Below are 14056 nucleotides of genomic sequence, written 5' to 3' on the forward strand. Positions count from 1 at the left end.
TCCATTTACTGCTTTTTGCTCAAAATTAATGCTTTTGGGCTGCAGAAGCATTTCCCAAGATGGATTTTTCCACCAAGAAAGGAGCCACAAGAGAAGGACCACTTCATACGGTCAAAGCGTGGGGCTTGGTAGATTTATTTTAAATTAAATAAGTTCTTCCATGTGTCCTGGACACAAGCTCACTATAAACTAATTTGAAATCCATGGAGAAAACCCCCAACAGTCAATTTTTCAGTCCTTCAAGCTGAAATACCTTACCAGTAGTTCATCACCTGGCAAATAAACCTGCCAGCTCAAAACTTTATTAATCATTTTCTGTACCCTGCTTGAACTTTTCTAAACTGAACTCAGGAGTACTCTAATTCTCCATCCACTGGTACCAAAAGAAACAAGTAAAAAGCATGGAAGGAGAAGAGTGAAGGCATCTTCATCCTCCTCTACCTCCTCTACTGCTGGAACAGAAACTTCAGGGATGATGTTTTGGGGGAGATAACTGCTGTGTCCCCCACAGTATTCCTAGGTGTAGTCCAATTACTGCCAGCTAGAAACGGCCAATATCTTGCATGATGAGATAGAGTTTAAGTTTTTGACTTGGACGGGGATTTTTTTTACATCAATTCCTCCAATTCTCACTCCAGCGTAACAATTCACAATTTTTCTCATTATCTACATTCTCTGAGAGAAGCACACCTCCAAAGATTTTTAGATTTATTCTAAAAAGAAAAAAAAAATGCAAAAAGGAGAGATGATAAAAATTCCACAGAAAAAGTAGCAAATGTTCCTGAGATCATAGCAAAACAAAGCCACATACTTAGTAGGAACAAATTATGATGTATAACATTGTTATTTTTCTAACCTTTCTAAAATTACCTATTTGACTGATTTCTTATGTGTAAAAAGAGGCATAAGGCCTTTGCTTCTGTCAAAGTACCATTGTCTCGAATAATTTAGAACCTCTCTGTTTCAGTGCAATGAAGCTTCCAGCTCACAGACAGATTTAAGACACCTTTAAATTTGTGCAAGACTCCCAAGAATGTGTTTCTTAATACCACTGTAACCAGAGATGTATTTATCGGAGAAGTCCGGCTAAGATCCAAAGCTCTGAATCAATGCCTGTCCCAAAAGAGACACAGGCTGCTTCATACACACAGCCAATGCCTCGGGGGGCAAGGAGGGGCTTCATGGCCAAACCTGTGTGGGGTGCAGCTCACGGACACCAGTTGCACCAGTATGGCACCACAACCTTGAGAAACTGCTAACTTGGAGGGCTGAATAAATGACAAAAGCCATATTTGCCTCCAACCCTTTGTTCAATAACACATCCCAAATTTTAAGTTATTGCTGTGGTATACATAGGCTCAATGATTTTACATTCCAGTACTGGATGCCTCTTCTGCTATAGCATTGCTGTAGTAATAAGTGCAAAAACTCTTTTGAAAAGGAGAAAGTCTTCTTAAAATCTATTTAATTCTCCTTCAGTGTTAACTGAAGCAGATAATAAAATATGTATGTAATGTATATGTATATTATATATATATATATAATCTTCCACGTAACTATTTGTTTTGATGTATTATAAGTAAAGTTAATTTTTAGTAAATAATGGCAAGATGTAACTGGGTAGAGAATGGACTGTAGGTTACTTTGGCCAGTGACTAACGTGGATGTTGTGATGAATACGGCATCTAAGCTCAAGTGAATGATGAGAAATTCAGCTTGTTATTGTAATTGAACTACCAGACCCTGGCTTCCCTTCAGACAAGGGAAAATGTGTTTGTATCACTTATTTCATTAGCCTATACATAAATGCTCTTCCTAGAGGACACCTCATTTAGATGCATTTTCTCCTAGTTCTTCAACTTCTCATGCAGTTACAGACAAGACTGTCAAATCAGTGTAGTTTCCTGTAACAACTTATGCCCATGTTTTAATGACTATAACAGCCAGAGAGTTCAGAAAGATAGAGCTTTATTTCAAAAACGAATCTGAAGGGACAGAGGAACTGCTATGTGGGGGAGAGTTCCATGTAGCCCCATGTCCTGGTCTTCACGGTGTGGAGCAGATGGCAGTTCAGGAAAAATACCAAAAGACAGAGCGTAGAGCAATCCTTCCTTGTGCAAACTTTCTGCAGTCAGCTGTTCAGAAATTTCCTCTAAATTGCCTCCAGACCACCACGGTTAGCAACCACTAAGAGTAAAAAGTAAAAAGAGATACAAGTAAAAATGTATCTCATTTTTCTCCAAATCCTCTCACAAATTCTTTTCCTCCAAATACTTTCACACCCTTGACCTCCTGTGATTTTGAGTTCCATACTCAACACTGTGCATTTTGCAGGAAATAGCATTTCTTGAAAGCTGCTGCCTGTTAATACCACTGGGACAAGCCTGCAAAAGCTCACAGCGGAGAGCTGTTGCTCACAGGGTGCTGGGAGGAAAGGTTGGGTCCGTTGGCTTTGGAACCAAGCTGCAAATTCGGAACCAGCTGGGCGGCCTCATCCCTGTAAGAAGAACAGAGATGCTGAGCTGGCATCCTCCTGTGGCAAGGTGGAAGAACCAGACCCCCCCTTTTTATTTTCTGACATGGTTTTGATTGGGAAGTAAATATGAGATGGGAACCTAGGCAGATTTTGTCAGAATTGTCAAATTTAGCCTGCCTGGGGTAGGTCTAGAAATCTCCAGGACAGTCTGGAATTACAGAGCATGCCTTGTTTGAGTTGTACCTGAGGCTTTCCATGCAGGGTCATCTCCTCCACAATGCAGAGTTTAACAGCCCATGAAGGGAGTAAAACAGGTATCTGGCAGCAGCTACAGGCCAAGTTTTTCAAGTTCAGTGTGCATTTTGGGGCTTAGTGACCTATTTCATATGCTTTAGAAGTGTCTGCTCTTCAGAAGGAGCTGAGCTCTCAATTTTCTGAAAGTCATCCGTGGCATCTGTTCTGACAGCCAATTATCAGTGTTTATTTTAAAAGGCAATCTAAATGTAAACAAGCAAACTTGTCTTTTTTATGAGAGAAAAGACTCAACAGGGAAAAGGCTCCAGTAAAAAATGGAGGTAATTGTGGCAGGAGAAACAGCAACTGACTGAAAAGCATGTATTTTGTCGATATAACCCTTTCGCCTAGAAGAGGCATTCCTGTATTGATTTTCTGAACATTTATCTGTGTTTTTCTCTAGTCTGACACATAGTTGTGTGAGCAAATTTCATTCCGTAAATGGTTAGCCTGCTGTTTTGGGTAGAGAACTCATTCTATTTAAAATGTGAAAGAGTGCCTAAAAAAGGTGCTCTCCAGAGTAAAACCTCCACTGACATATAAACCTATATGGAGACCTATATAAATACCTACATAAATCTGTGTAACTAACAACTGAACAAATGCCTAAGGTTTGTTTGTTCTTTTTCAAATGACATGTATTCAAAGTAATAAACTTATTAAGCATTAAATGAACAACATTTCTTTACACAAAATAAAAAATCTGTGCATTTACACTTCAGCTATGTGTGGAGCTGTAGCCACATGGGTCAACAAAAGAGAATGGGAATTCTCTACCTCTTCTTGCCCACCATTATTTTACCTGTAATAAAATTCAGCCAAGCCCCAGCCTTGTGTTAACCCGTTCAGCTGGAAATCTGCAATGCACTCATGGAAAACGCCACTTCCAGTCAGGCCATTATACACCACAGGGCAAGCTTGCTTATCCAGCCTCGCAGAAACATCAAAGTATTTGCCACCTTTGGTAAAAGTAAAAAAGGAAGAATGCCTCCAGTCTTCAATCATATTTAATCTATAAAAATTACAAGCTCTACTATTTTTACTTATGGTTCTCTTCTTATGCTTTTGTAAAGAGCAATAAAAAGCTCTCTGCTTTGTAAATTGCCTAACATCGTTGGCCAAGGCATATTTTCAGAACTGTGTTTAGCTTACCAGCAGTAAAACTGACTCTGTATTCATCCCTGATAATACCATCATCAGCCATCTCAGCCAGCGAGGCGTTGGACCACTCAATCCCAGCCTTCTTCCCATCAGGGAAAAAAACATAACCTACAGTGAGGCTGAAGGGGAAAGAAATGGAGCAGAGCTAAAGTGCAACCACAGCTCAGATGGACCAGCGTGCTGGCCTTCCAGAGGAGCTCAACATCAAGCATGGCCTCCACCCTGGCCAGCAGCAGGAATACATAGAAATGGTTATATTTGGGGATCTTGTGAATGCTGAGCAGGGGGTGCCATGCATGCAAGAAAGGAGATGAGGAGTGCAGGGCTGATTGTGAAGTGGGAAGGACAGACAGGCTGGTCACTTGGTCCCACTTGGTCACAGAGCTGAAGGGCCAGGAATGCAGGGATTTAAGCTCCCCACCCTCCACAGAAGCACAACATTAGGCTGAAAAATAGCTGGAAGTGCTCTATTTGTATTTCTAAATCATCTAGACAGTAAGACAGACAGCTGCATCAGCCAAACAATAATTGAGTGGAAAGGAAGCAATCAGAGGTAAAAGCTGTCCTTCTAACTAATTGCAAATGGAAAACTCGGCAGAGGGAGTGGAAAGCATGAAAAAAAGGGTGTGGATGGAAATCTGGCTATGCGGATTTAAAGCAAGAATGCATAAAGTTATCTTGCAGAGCAACTTCTGTCACCTTTGAGATGCGTGTTTTCATCCGTGTAAACTTCCTTGGTTACTTACTTAGTCGTGGTAGCTGGCATATTTATAACTGTTAAATGCGCTGCAGTCCCATCCTGAAAGACAGCAATAAAGAAAAAGCAGCCCGATTTGTGTGGATCATATGCTGGCTTGACCAAGAAGACACTGGATACAACTCAGATTACGCAGGGTGCTATTACTTGATACTTTTAAATCTTCTCAGTACATCTTCCATGAAAATCTGGCTGCAAATGAAAGTCCAGGAATATAAACCAGACACATTATGGACAAATTAAGGACAGTAATGCAATTAAAAGTCCACAGAAAGCAGACATAAAAGGAGGGAAACAATATGTGCAGAGATCTCAGCTAGCTGTGTTCAAAACCGCTGGGCAGCCTCTCAAAATTGGCCCTGCTTTGACCAGACATCTCTTCTAACCTTACTATTCTATGCCTGAGAGCAGTATGCAGGGAAAAAAGTTAAAGAAGAAGAAGCTGGAATCTCATGGTTTTATTCATTTCTATTCCGTCCTTGAGTCTGAATCCCTCCATGCTCTGTTTGAGCTGCTTAAAGGCAAGTCTAAGTCTATGCTGCCATGTTATAAATGTACACATACTCCAAACTTCAATCCGTGATTAATTCCTTTTTAACAAACAGTCAGCTAGCTTTTAATTAAGAGGGGAAGAGCAGCAGCCATCTTAAGTCCTGAATAACTATAAAGAAAAAGGAGAGATTAATGACTGATTAAGCACACCACAGCACAAATCCAGAGTCTTATTACAAGGTAGACAGGCATACGGTCAATCACATCAGTGACTGGATTATGGGATACTGTATGTGGGATTTTCCAAGGTGTGTTTTTCTCTTGGCCAACATATACCCAGGAAAGAATTTTTCTTCTGCCTTTGGTCTTAACTCCTGTAATGCTGCCTCTAACAGTGAGTTTAGACTTCTTTATGCCTGCACTGGTGAAGGAAATGCCTTTTCAGAAGCATCTGCTCGGGTTGCATGCCAGCTTATATTGACAGGGTTCAGAATTTCCCCAGGCTGTGCTCCCAGCAACAACGCTCCAGCACAGCCACAACGGCAAAGCAGGGAATTAGAGCTGAGCACAGGCAGAAATATTTGCTGACTGTTGTCATAAAGGCTTAAGATGCCTACAAATATGTCAGGCTCAGCAATGCATCACCTCCACTGAGCCCTGGGTATCTGCAGCAGGAGAGAATCTGTCCTGTAAAGCTGCCTATTTATTTTTATTTATTTATTTATTTTTAAAGCCAAAACAAAGAGTTTCAAATTGCCAAAATAATTGTTGGTTCAAACCATGTAGCAAAATCTCAGTTTTTACACACATGGCTCTGCTTTTGAGAGGTGCTTGAAGCATTGATACGTGCTAATGACAGCACCGGTTAGCACTACTAATCGCACACCGTGGTTGATCCCAAAGCATTATGTCCAGATACTCAAATATGACTGATACATTCAGAGACACCTCCAATGCCATGGTTAAATAGCATATTGGCATGTTAATACCTACCTCAAAACGTGCCAAAATCATAACGTAACGGTAAATCTCAGACCAGTTCCGGACACCTGCAATGAACAAAGTCACCCACCCTAAAGTTTGCCATTGCTGGAAAACATGAAGCAATATAACTGAATTAACATTAACTTTGGATAAAGAAGTCCTCCACTAGCTGTTAACATGTTTAAGCATACACACATCCGCAAAATGGCAATGGAATTGTTCCTCTTTTTCCCTTAATTCAAGGTCACTAGAATTGAAAGGGGAGCAGAGTAACATGCCAAGTCAGACTGACAACAGGTTTATATATTGGACAAAACTAGGAAAATGTCACCAAAAATATTTTAGTATCTCGAAGCATGTCAGTGCCTTTGCAGAAGCTCAGGAGGCTTGAATGGACCAAATTCCCTCCATCGCAAATCTCTACGTTCATCTGACCCAGCTGACAAATGACATTTAGCCAGAAAAATGGACTTTCCTGTGAAATGTCTTTACTTATGGCCCTTTGTGAAACCAGCTATTTCTAAAGACAATCTTTTAGCCTGACTGTCCTAGCAGTAACAGCAGTAAAGGCTGCTGAGCAAGGGAATTGTTTCTGCTGCTGTTACCATAAGAGTGGCTCCGAATGCCTTTGAGGGAAAGTTCAGTTTTCTCATGATTTTCTATTTCAATTTCTCCAACAGACTGGCCCCACTGCTCATGTCGGAAATGTTGTTCCCTTTGTCTAGAAGAAAGAAAAGAGTGAATTGACACAGGCAAAATTAATAAAGCTGCTGGTAAGGAGGCCACAGTGCTGATCTGATGGATTAACATCCCAAAACAAAGGAGAGATTTCAAGAGCATCTGGATCACAGCTACACCAGATTCTACACATTAGCAAACACTTTCACATTTCCCAGTTATAGTACAAAATGCTTGTTACGTGTAACAACACAGGCCAGACCTTCAAGAGGTCTGTAGAATAATTACTATTAACCCCAGAAGACCTTACTCTTGCCTCTCACTTTTTGACCCTTTGGAAGAACTCGATGGTCCATGGTTCCTGGGCAAAAGCACGGGCAAATGTGCTGGGGTGACTGTCGACACTGAAGTTGAAGACTTCTGTGAAGTTCTCCCAGCTAGGAAGAGAAGGGAAAACCAAAAGGCATCATTAGCTTGCAGGTCGCACAAGGCCAAGTTGGGCACTTGCTACTCTGACCACGGTGACCACTGAATGTTATTGTGTTAGGAAATTTCTGATTTTTGTCATTTTTGTCATGTTATTACTTTTCAAAGGAAACAGAGAATGGAAATGACGGCCTGTAGAAAAGCACAGCAAGGGTCCACAGATTAACAAGGAAGGGAAGCTGGAGGGGCAGAGCTTCAAGCAAAAGGATAAGGATGCTGCTTTGTCTCATGTGGTCTGTTCAGAGGTACAAATGCAGCACTCTGCCAGAAATGCTGTGCTACTTCGACAGCAAATCATTTTTAATCAGGCAACTAGAGTCCATAAACCAGGTAGAATTTGCATTGCTGGGAAGTGATGGCAGAACAAGAAAGCAGAGGCAAGGGTTTACTTTGTGCACATGCCCCTTTGAAAACAGTAACTATGTGGAAAAGAAAAACAAAACCACAAATAAATATTTCTGAAAAAAGAACGTGGTTTGGAGCTCTTAGTCTGTTTCCTAGTTGTGTGAGCAGAGCTCCTATGGAAATATATGCTAGAATCATTCCACGACTGTTAATTGTTCAGGCTTTATTTCTACTATTAAGAGGAAAAATGCAGGAAACAATGCCAGCAGCAATGTATTTTGAGATTATAGCACTCTGTAGAAGCTCCAAAATCCTTTTAAAGCAGTTTCTCCAAATAAAAATACACCAGACATTGAAGTCTTTGGTGTGATAACTTCCTAAATAACAAATAGTGAGGTTACCACTTTGCAGTCAGTTTGGTTTCATTTCCTGAAGAACCAAACCTCTAACCACAAACCTCCTATACATCCCAAATCAAAGTGAAATGCTCTTACTGAAGAGAGAATTTAACTGGTACAAGTTCTCCTTCTTCTTCACTCCACTGCTGTCGGAAGGGACCTTTTCTGTAAGACAAAGCACTTGTAACATCCCTAAACAAACAGCAAAATGTTCCTTACACATTTGATAATGGAACCAACAGGAGACACTGCAGAAGAATGGCGTTATTGTGTGCTAAGGTAGAAGAGTAATCCTCTATTACAACCCAGCACTGGTTGTAGATATTACCAGCTGTATTTTCATTACTTAGCAAGCATCGTGTGCTATTGTTACCAAGTAGCATTTGGTTCAAGTTGGTTAATTAAATTTTCAGGCAGTGATCCAAAAGCCTTGGTCTTCTGTGTATGAAACGATAAAGTGCTGTAGTACCTAAGTAATCCATCGAAGCTTATTTTCCAGCGTGCTTGGAGCTCTAAGTACTCAATAGTGAGCCCTCCTCCACTCCAAATCTCTTCAGATTCGTCACTCACCATCATGTTTGGATGTTGTGGGTGCTAAAAAGACATTTCAGGAAAACATTTGTGTAAGTCTTATCTGGGGATGCAACACTGGTCAGTTCCTCACTGATAGTCCTCTGCAGGAGGAACATATGATTGAATTGGCTTTTCAGTTCTGCCTGCTTTCTGGTAGCCACATATTGGAAAAGGAAAATTCCATCTAAAACACCAGAGTTATCAGATAGCGTGTTATTGCTTCAAATGATACAATTGAATTACTTGTGTGAAGGGAGGTGACTAGGTGACTGTAAAAGCCCAGCTCCTTATGCTAGTGACTCTGTCAAACTTACAGCCAAGCAGATTCAGAGCGCAGGGCCTGTTTTTCTGCCACTGAGTGCTGCTGTTATCACTGGAAGAGAACTCCAGAGACAGGCTTTAAGAAGGAAGACAAGACCAAGCATCACTTGTAACATCAGTGCCTTTAGTCACAGCACCAATGTTTTACTGCTAGGACATTAATGTAGCGAAGATGCAGAGCACATTAATTTTTGACTGGGCTCCTAACGCAGGTTCAAGATGCGAGTTAAGCACTGCTCTTGAATGTCAGCCCACTCCACCACTTACTTCAAACTCTCCTATCCCATCCACCCTCAGGAAGAGCCACATCTCACAGATCCCGTGAGGGCGTTTGGCAAGGCGAGCAATCACAAAGGTCTTGTTGGTCTCCACAAAGCCCGTGAAGTAAACTGAATCGAATGCCTAGGAAAAGGAAACAGATTTCAGCTCCAGCTGGAGGCAGGAAGGGAGGGGGAGAAGACGAGTAATTCTTTGTTTTCCATGTTTCTTTTGGGGAGCTCAGTTTTACTTTCACTTTCTGTATTTAATACCACACCGTTCGTTGACCCGAAAGCTTTATCCCGTTCTTCTTTACCCATTTCCTCATCAGGACCAACTCAGAAAGCAGAGAGAGAGCAGGTGAGAAGCAGTTTTAGAGAGGGACCATAATTATCGCATGATAGCCACAGACAAGGAGAACTATTTCCAAGAAGCAAGATGACTATTTTGCAATGGGATGTTCCTTTGACCAAAATCCTTACAAAATGTGTCTTAAAAAAGACTATCTGTGTAAAAGGAATTTAGCCCCAAATATGCTGCTCCCCCATCTAGCTCCAAATTGAATACAGGACAACTTATATTTACAAGAAACACAGAACTGACAATGAAAAGAAAGAAAAAGAGAGCAAGCCATAAAAAACCTAGCACTTCACTGCCATGATGAACACTTGGGCTAGGGACAGAAGTCCACAACTTCAAATTCAGATGTGTACTTTCACGTGTATGTGCGGAACACAAAGTTAACTTTCCAAAGATGGAACGTGGAAATTAAGATTTCTGTATGCATGTTTGGGCATGGATAAAGTTCTGCTTCCAAAAATCTATCCATCGTAAGATGGATACAGGCTCACAGAGTGAGCCTACTGGATGCCACATGGATCATTTCTGGGAAGTTTTTCCAGATCATTTTTGACCTGTTTTGTAACTGCTGCTCCAGGTCAAAAAGTGATATGGAAAAAACTTCCTTCTGGATGGTTTCCTTTATGGAAAAAAACAGCAAGGGACAGTCAAGGTGCCCGCCCAGGGATGTGTTGAGCAGAGAAGAAGGTTGTGGGTCAGGCGGTGAGGGATGCCCAGCATCAGGATGCAGGGGCTGGGGGCTCCTGGGGATGCAGGTCCTGGAGGTGCTGGGGTGCAGGGGATGCAGAGGGGTGTGGGTCCTGCACATGGAGGTCCTGGGGGTCTGTGTCCAGGGGGAATGGGAGTCCTGTGGGCATGTGCATCCCAGGGGATGGAGGGGATGGTGGTGCTGGGGATGGGGTCACAGCGGGACAGGGGTGCTGGGGAGATGGGGTGCGAAGAAAAGGGGGTGCCAAGGAAAGGAGTGCCAAGGAAAGGGGTGCCAAGGAAAGGGGTGCCAAGGAAAGGGGTGCCAGGGAAAAGGGTGCCAGGGAAAGGGGTGTCAGGGAAAGGGGTGCCAAGGAAAGGGGTGCCAGGGAAGGGGGTGCTGGTGAAAGGAGTGCCAGGGACGCTGCAGGACACTCACATGGGGGTCGGGCCAGATCAGGCGCGGCCTGCGGGGCTCCTCGGTCCCTCCGGCGACCACCCTGTGCCGCCAGGCTCCGTGGAAGAGCAGGAGCCCGGCCAGAGCCCAGCGCTTCAGCGGGACCCGAGCTCCGGGACCGGCCGCCCTCAGCGCCCCGAGCAGCGCCAGCAGCGCGGCCGCCAGCAGCGCCAGCAGCGCCGGCATCGCGGGGCCGGCCTGGGGGGGATCCCGAGCCGGGCCAGGGGGTCCCGGAGCCGGGATAGGGGCCTCAGAGCCGGGATAAAGGTCTTGGAGCCGGCCCGGGGTGCTCGGAGCCGGGCTGGGAGCCGCAGCAAGGCCTCGCCCGCAGGGGCAGCGCCGGCTCCGGCCGCCGCCAAACCCCGCCTCGGAGCCGGCGCTGAGGGCGCTTTGGGCGGCTCGGCTCTGCGGGTGGAGGTTGAGGCCGTTCCCTGATGTCCCTCGGGATATCAGTGGCTGGTTTAGGGTTTTTGGCCCGGTTTCGCTCGGCTTTCGGCTTCTGTGGGTGTTCATTGCCAGCTCCAGGCGATGGGCATGGAAAGGGCTTGGCAGCGCTCTTTGGACAAGCCAGCAGCAAGACTGGCAGTGGGCAGCCTGGCAGCCTCCTTCGCAGGTGCCGTTTCTGGAAGCCGTGTTTTTGAGGGCTTTTAGCAGGCTGCACAATAGGTCCCTTTATTCCTCATCTCATTTCCCTGCTCTAGATTAAATCCAGTCTCTAAGGAAAGGTTGAAGTGCCGATGCTCTTGCTTTGGGGCTCTCTGCTTCCACACTTTCATTTTCTGAGTGCCTGGCCGCTGACAGTCCTACAATTTCTCATTGGGATTATAGCGTCTTTTAGGGGACATTTGCTCTGCCCTTATCTTCATGTTTCTATCTATCCTTCAAAAGTCTTTAGTGGCTTAATGTTTCATTTTTCTTAAAAAGCTTCCTAGCTTTTACGCAGTTTCCTTTTTCTGAGACTGGGCACAATAGCAAATTATTGTTTTATTGCTGTCATCGGGCATCAAGAGTAGAAGGGCAGGATCTAAAAAGCAGAAGGTACCACAGACAACAAGGTTCAGAAATTTATTTCAGTATATCGCCATTGCTTCAGTTAATATTCAAGGAGCAAGTATTAAAGTTAACCACATACAATAGGCAGAGAGCCAGAGAGAAATATATATATATATATTCTTGCTTCAGATTGTGCCACAGAGGGATGGAAAACCGTCACAAAATAGATGTGTCACAATGTTATCACTCTGCACCTGCAACAGAGCGCATTATGGTTCAGAACAGAGAAAGGCTGCAAGGGAACGGATTATGAAAAACAGCTTTTATTTTTAGTTAAAATGTAAATAAAACATTGACACAAAGCACTGTTTAATGGGGAAGCATCCACACAAATGACAAATGTTTGGCACCTTGCAAACATGCATAATTAAACCTTCAACAGCGCTAGTCGGCTTGAGCTGTAAGGGCCTATGGCAAACGACATATTCCTGTAAATGCTTTATTTTTTTCTAATGCAATCTGTGAGCAGCTTTACTGCTCTTTGCCAAACCGTTGGAGTCCATATACAAATCATTTGAATTTCAGTATTTGCATTTCTAAGGGCAGGAACAACGGGGCATGCATATTTCATATGTTCCTCCGATATGTGAAGTATTCAAAAAGTCCCACAATTTAAACAACACGTTGGTTAAGGTATTGTGGCTGTCTCTGTGGAATCTGTAACAGAGATAAGCCCCGTTCCTTCCTACGAGGACAGGAAGCATGGAAACAATTTGCTTCGTACAGCGTTATGTTTCAACATTTCTTAGGTAATTTGTTTGAGGACTTGAAGTTATCTCTGGCAAACAATTTATCTTGGCAGCATTGTTTGCTGTGGAACTGGGTTCCAAAACAGCAGGACTTGCAGAAGAACCTTAGTCCTGACATGTCTGGTAATGCTTTTCGCATGGCAAAAACAACACAGTGCATATTAAAACAAGCCTGCCTAAGCTCTGCTCTGCACTTAGCAAAAATGCAGGGAGGAAAATATTTGACTGATTTGTTTGTTTTTGAGTTCAGGAGGAAATGAGAAACCTGCACAGTGCTAAAAATACAGAGAACAAAGCAAGATGAATTTAAGAATTTCTGGTTAGCATAAATTTGCTGACTTGCCCTTAAGCATCTGCCATATTGACCGTGAAAACTCCCATTGTGTAGTGAACATAGTGAACACTGCACCTTTTAAAACCATCTGACTGGCAAAAGAAATTGGTACAGCACAGTTATATTCTATCAAAATGCCTCAGCACCCTCAGAAATCGAGGTTAAAAATTTTGCAATATCAGACTGAGTCCCTCAAGGAAGCTCTGAGGTCCAAACTGGTTCTCAAGATCTTTGCCCTGTAGTGAGCACAGACTGTATTTGCTGTGTGAAGCTATCCAATCTCTCTAGCAGTGTTTGAGCAGAAATCAAAACTAACTTAAAAAAAAAAATCCTTCCTGGTCTCTAATCCTTAGAGAGCTTCAAATGAAAGCTGGTTTTCAGAACTACATCCACAAATAATGGCTAGTGTAACGTGTATAGTACAAGATCCAGATGTGACTGAACTTTGAGAAGGCTCAGATCTGGGAGAGAATGCCCTAGTTTCAGTCTAACTTTATGTGACATGACATTGTATAATTTTATTATTTTTTTTTAATTGTCAAACAACTACTTCGTCTTTACACCTTTTCTCCTTCAATTTGCATCTGGAGAAGTGTACACTGCCAATGCAGCACGGCCAGTATGACTAACACATTTTAAGATGCCCTACAGATGCAGAAGTGAGGCACCATCCAGTGGACAAAAGCAGTGAGTGACAAGATGGGACACTGCAGTGACAACTTATTAAACATCAGTTCCACTGAAATGGATTGCAACATTTGCACTGATGTAGAAGTTCTTCCTGGTAAAGCACATGCAGGAGCTGCTGGAGCAAGTATCCAACCTTTTGGGCACAACAACACGCAGAGTCCTGTCTCATCAAAACTGCTAAATCCAAAAAAAACAAAAACAAAAACAAAAACAAAACAAAACAAAACAAAAAAAAACCAACAACAACAGAGAACTCAATTTTTTTTTTTTGTATATTCTGGGTGACTGTTGTGTATCAGCCTGTGTATCAGCCACCCTAACATAGAAGCACAAGCAAGGCAGTATGCTTCAGTTTTCTTGAGGGGTAAGCTCATTAAGCACTGTATCATCATAAGTATATACCCAAGACAATGTGGTTTGCTTCATTTTTGTATGGGTAAATGACATGTTAGTTATATTAAGGGAGAATATGGAGAGAGAAGGAAGTTTTAGGAAAAGGTCAA

General features: G+C 42.9%; 1 protein-coding gene across 1 annotated transcript; it reads right to left on the minus strand.

Annotated features, from left to right (window-relative positions):
* Positions 1 to 1951: 1951 nt before the first annotated feature.
* LOC311443648 (uncharacterized protein) lies at positions 1952 to 13759 on the minus strand. Its single transcript, XM_084533977.1, has 12 exons — positions 10710 to 13759; positions 9233 to 9367; positions 8541 to 8665; positions 8168 to 8236; positions 7166 to 7279; positions 6770 to 6885; positions 6174 to 6229; positions 4678 to 4730; positions 3923 to 4050; positions 3573 to 3729; positions 2419 to 2497; positions 1952 to 2187 (listed from the first exon to the last, which is right to left on the minus strand). Exons 1-12 carry the CDS (start codon positions 11238 to 11240, stop codon positions 2140 to 2142), a joined length of 1611 nt encoding a protein of 536 aa, XP_084390103.1. The 5' UTR covers positions 11241 to 13759; the 3' UTR covers positions 1952 to 2139.
* Between the last annotated feature and the right edge of the window lie 297 nt (positions 13760 to 14056).

This window comes from Aythya ferina (assembly GCF_964211825.1).
Source record: "Aythya ferina genome assembly, chromosome: 12".
Classification (NCBI taxonomy): Eukaryota; Metazoa; Chordata; class Aves; order Anseriformes; family Anatidae; genus Aythya; species Aythya ferina.

Bases quoted from the DNA above. Each gene is read 5' to 3' on its own strand.
- LOC311443648 (XM_084533977.1), bottom strand. From the start codon at position 11,240: ATGAACACCCACAGAAGCCGAAAGCCGAGCGAAACCGGGCCAAAAACC. The intron at 8,666-9,232 runs GTAAGTGGTGGA...ATGTCTTTTTAG, and splicing joins ATGGGATAGGAGAGTTTGAA to CACCCACAACATCCAAACAT. The intron at 4,731-6,173 runs GTAGGTATTAAC...GCTGTCTTTCAG, and splicing joins TGATTTTGGCACGTTTTGAG to GATGGGACTGCAGCGCATTT.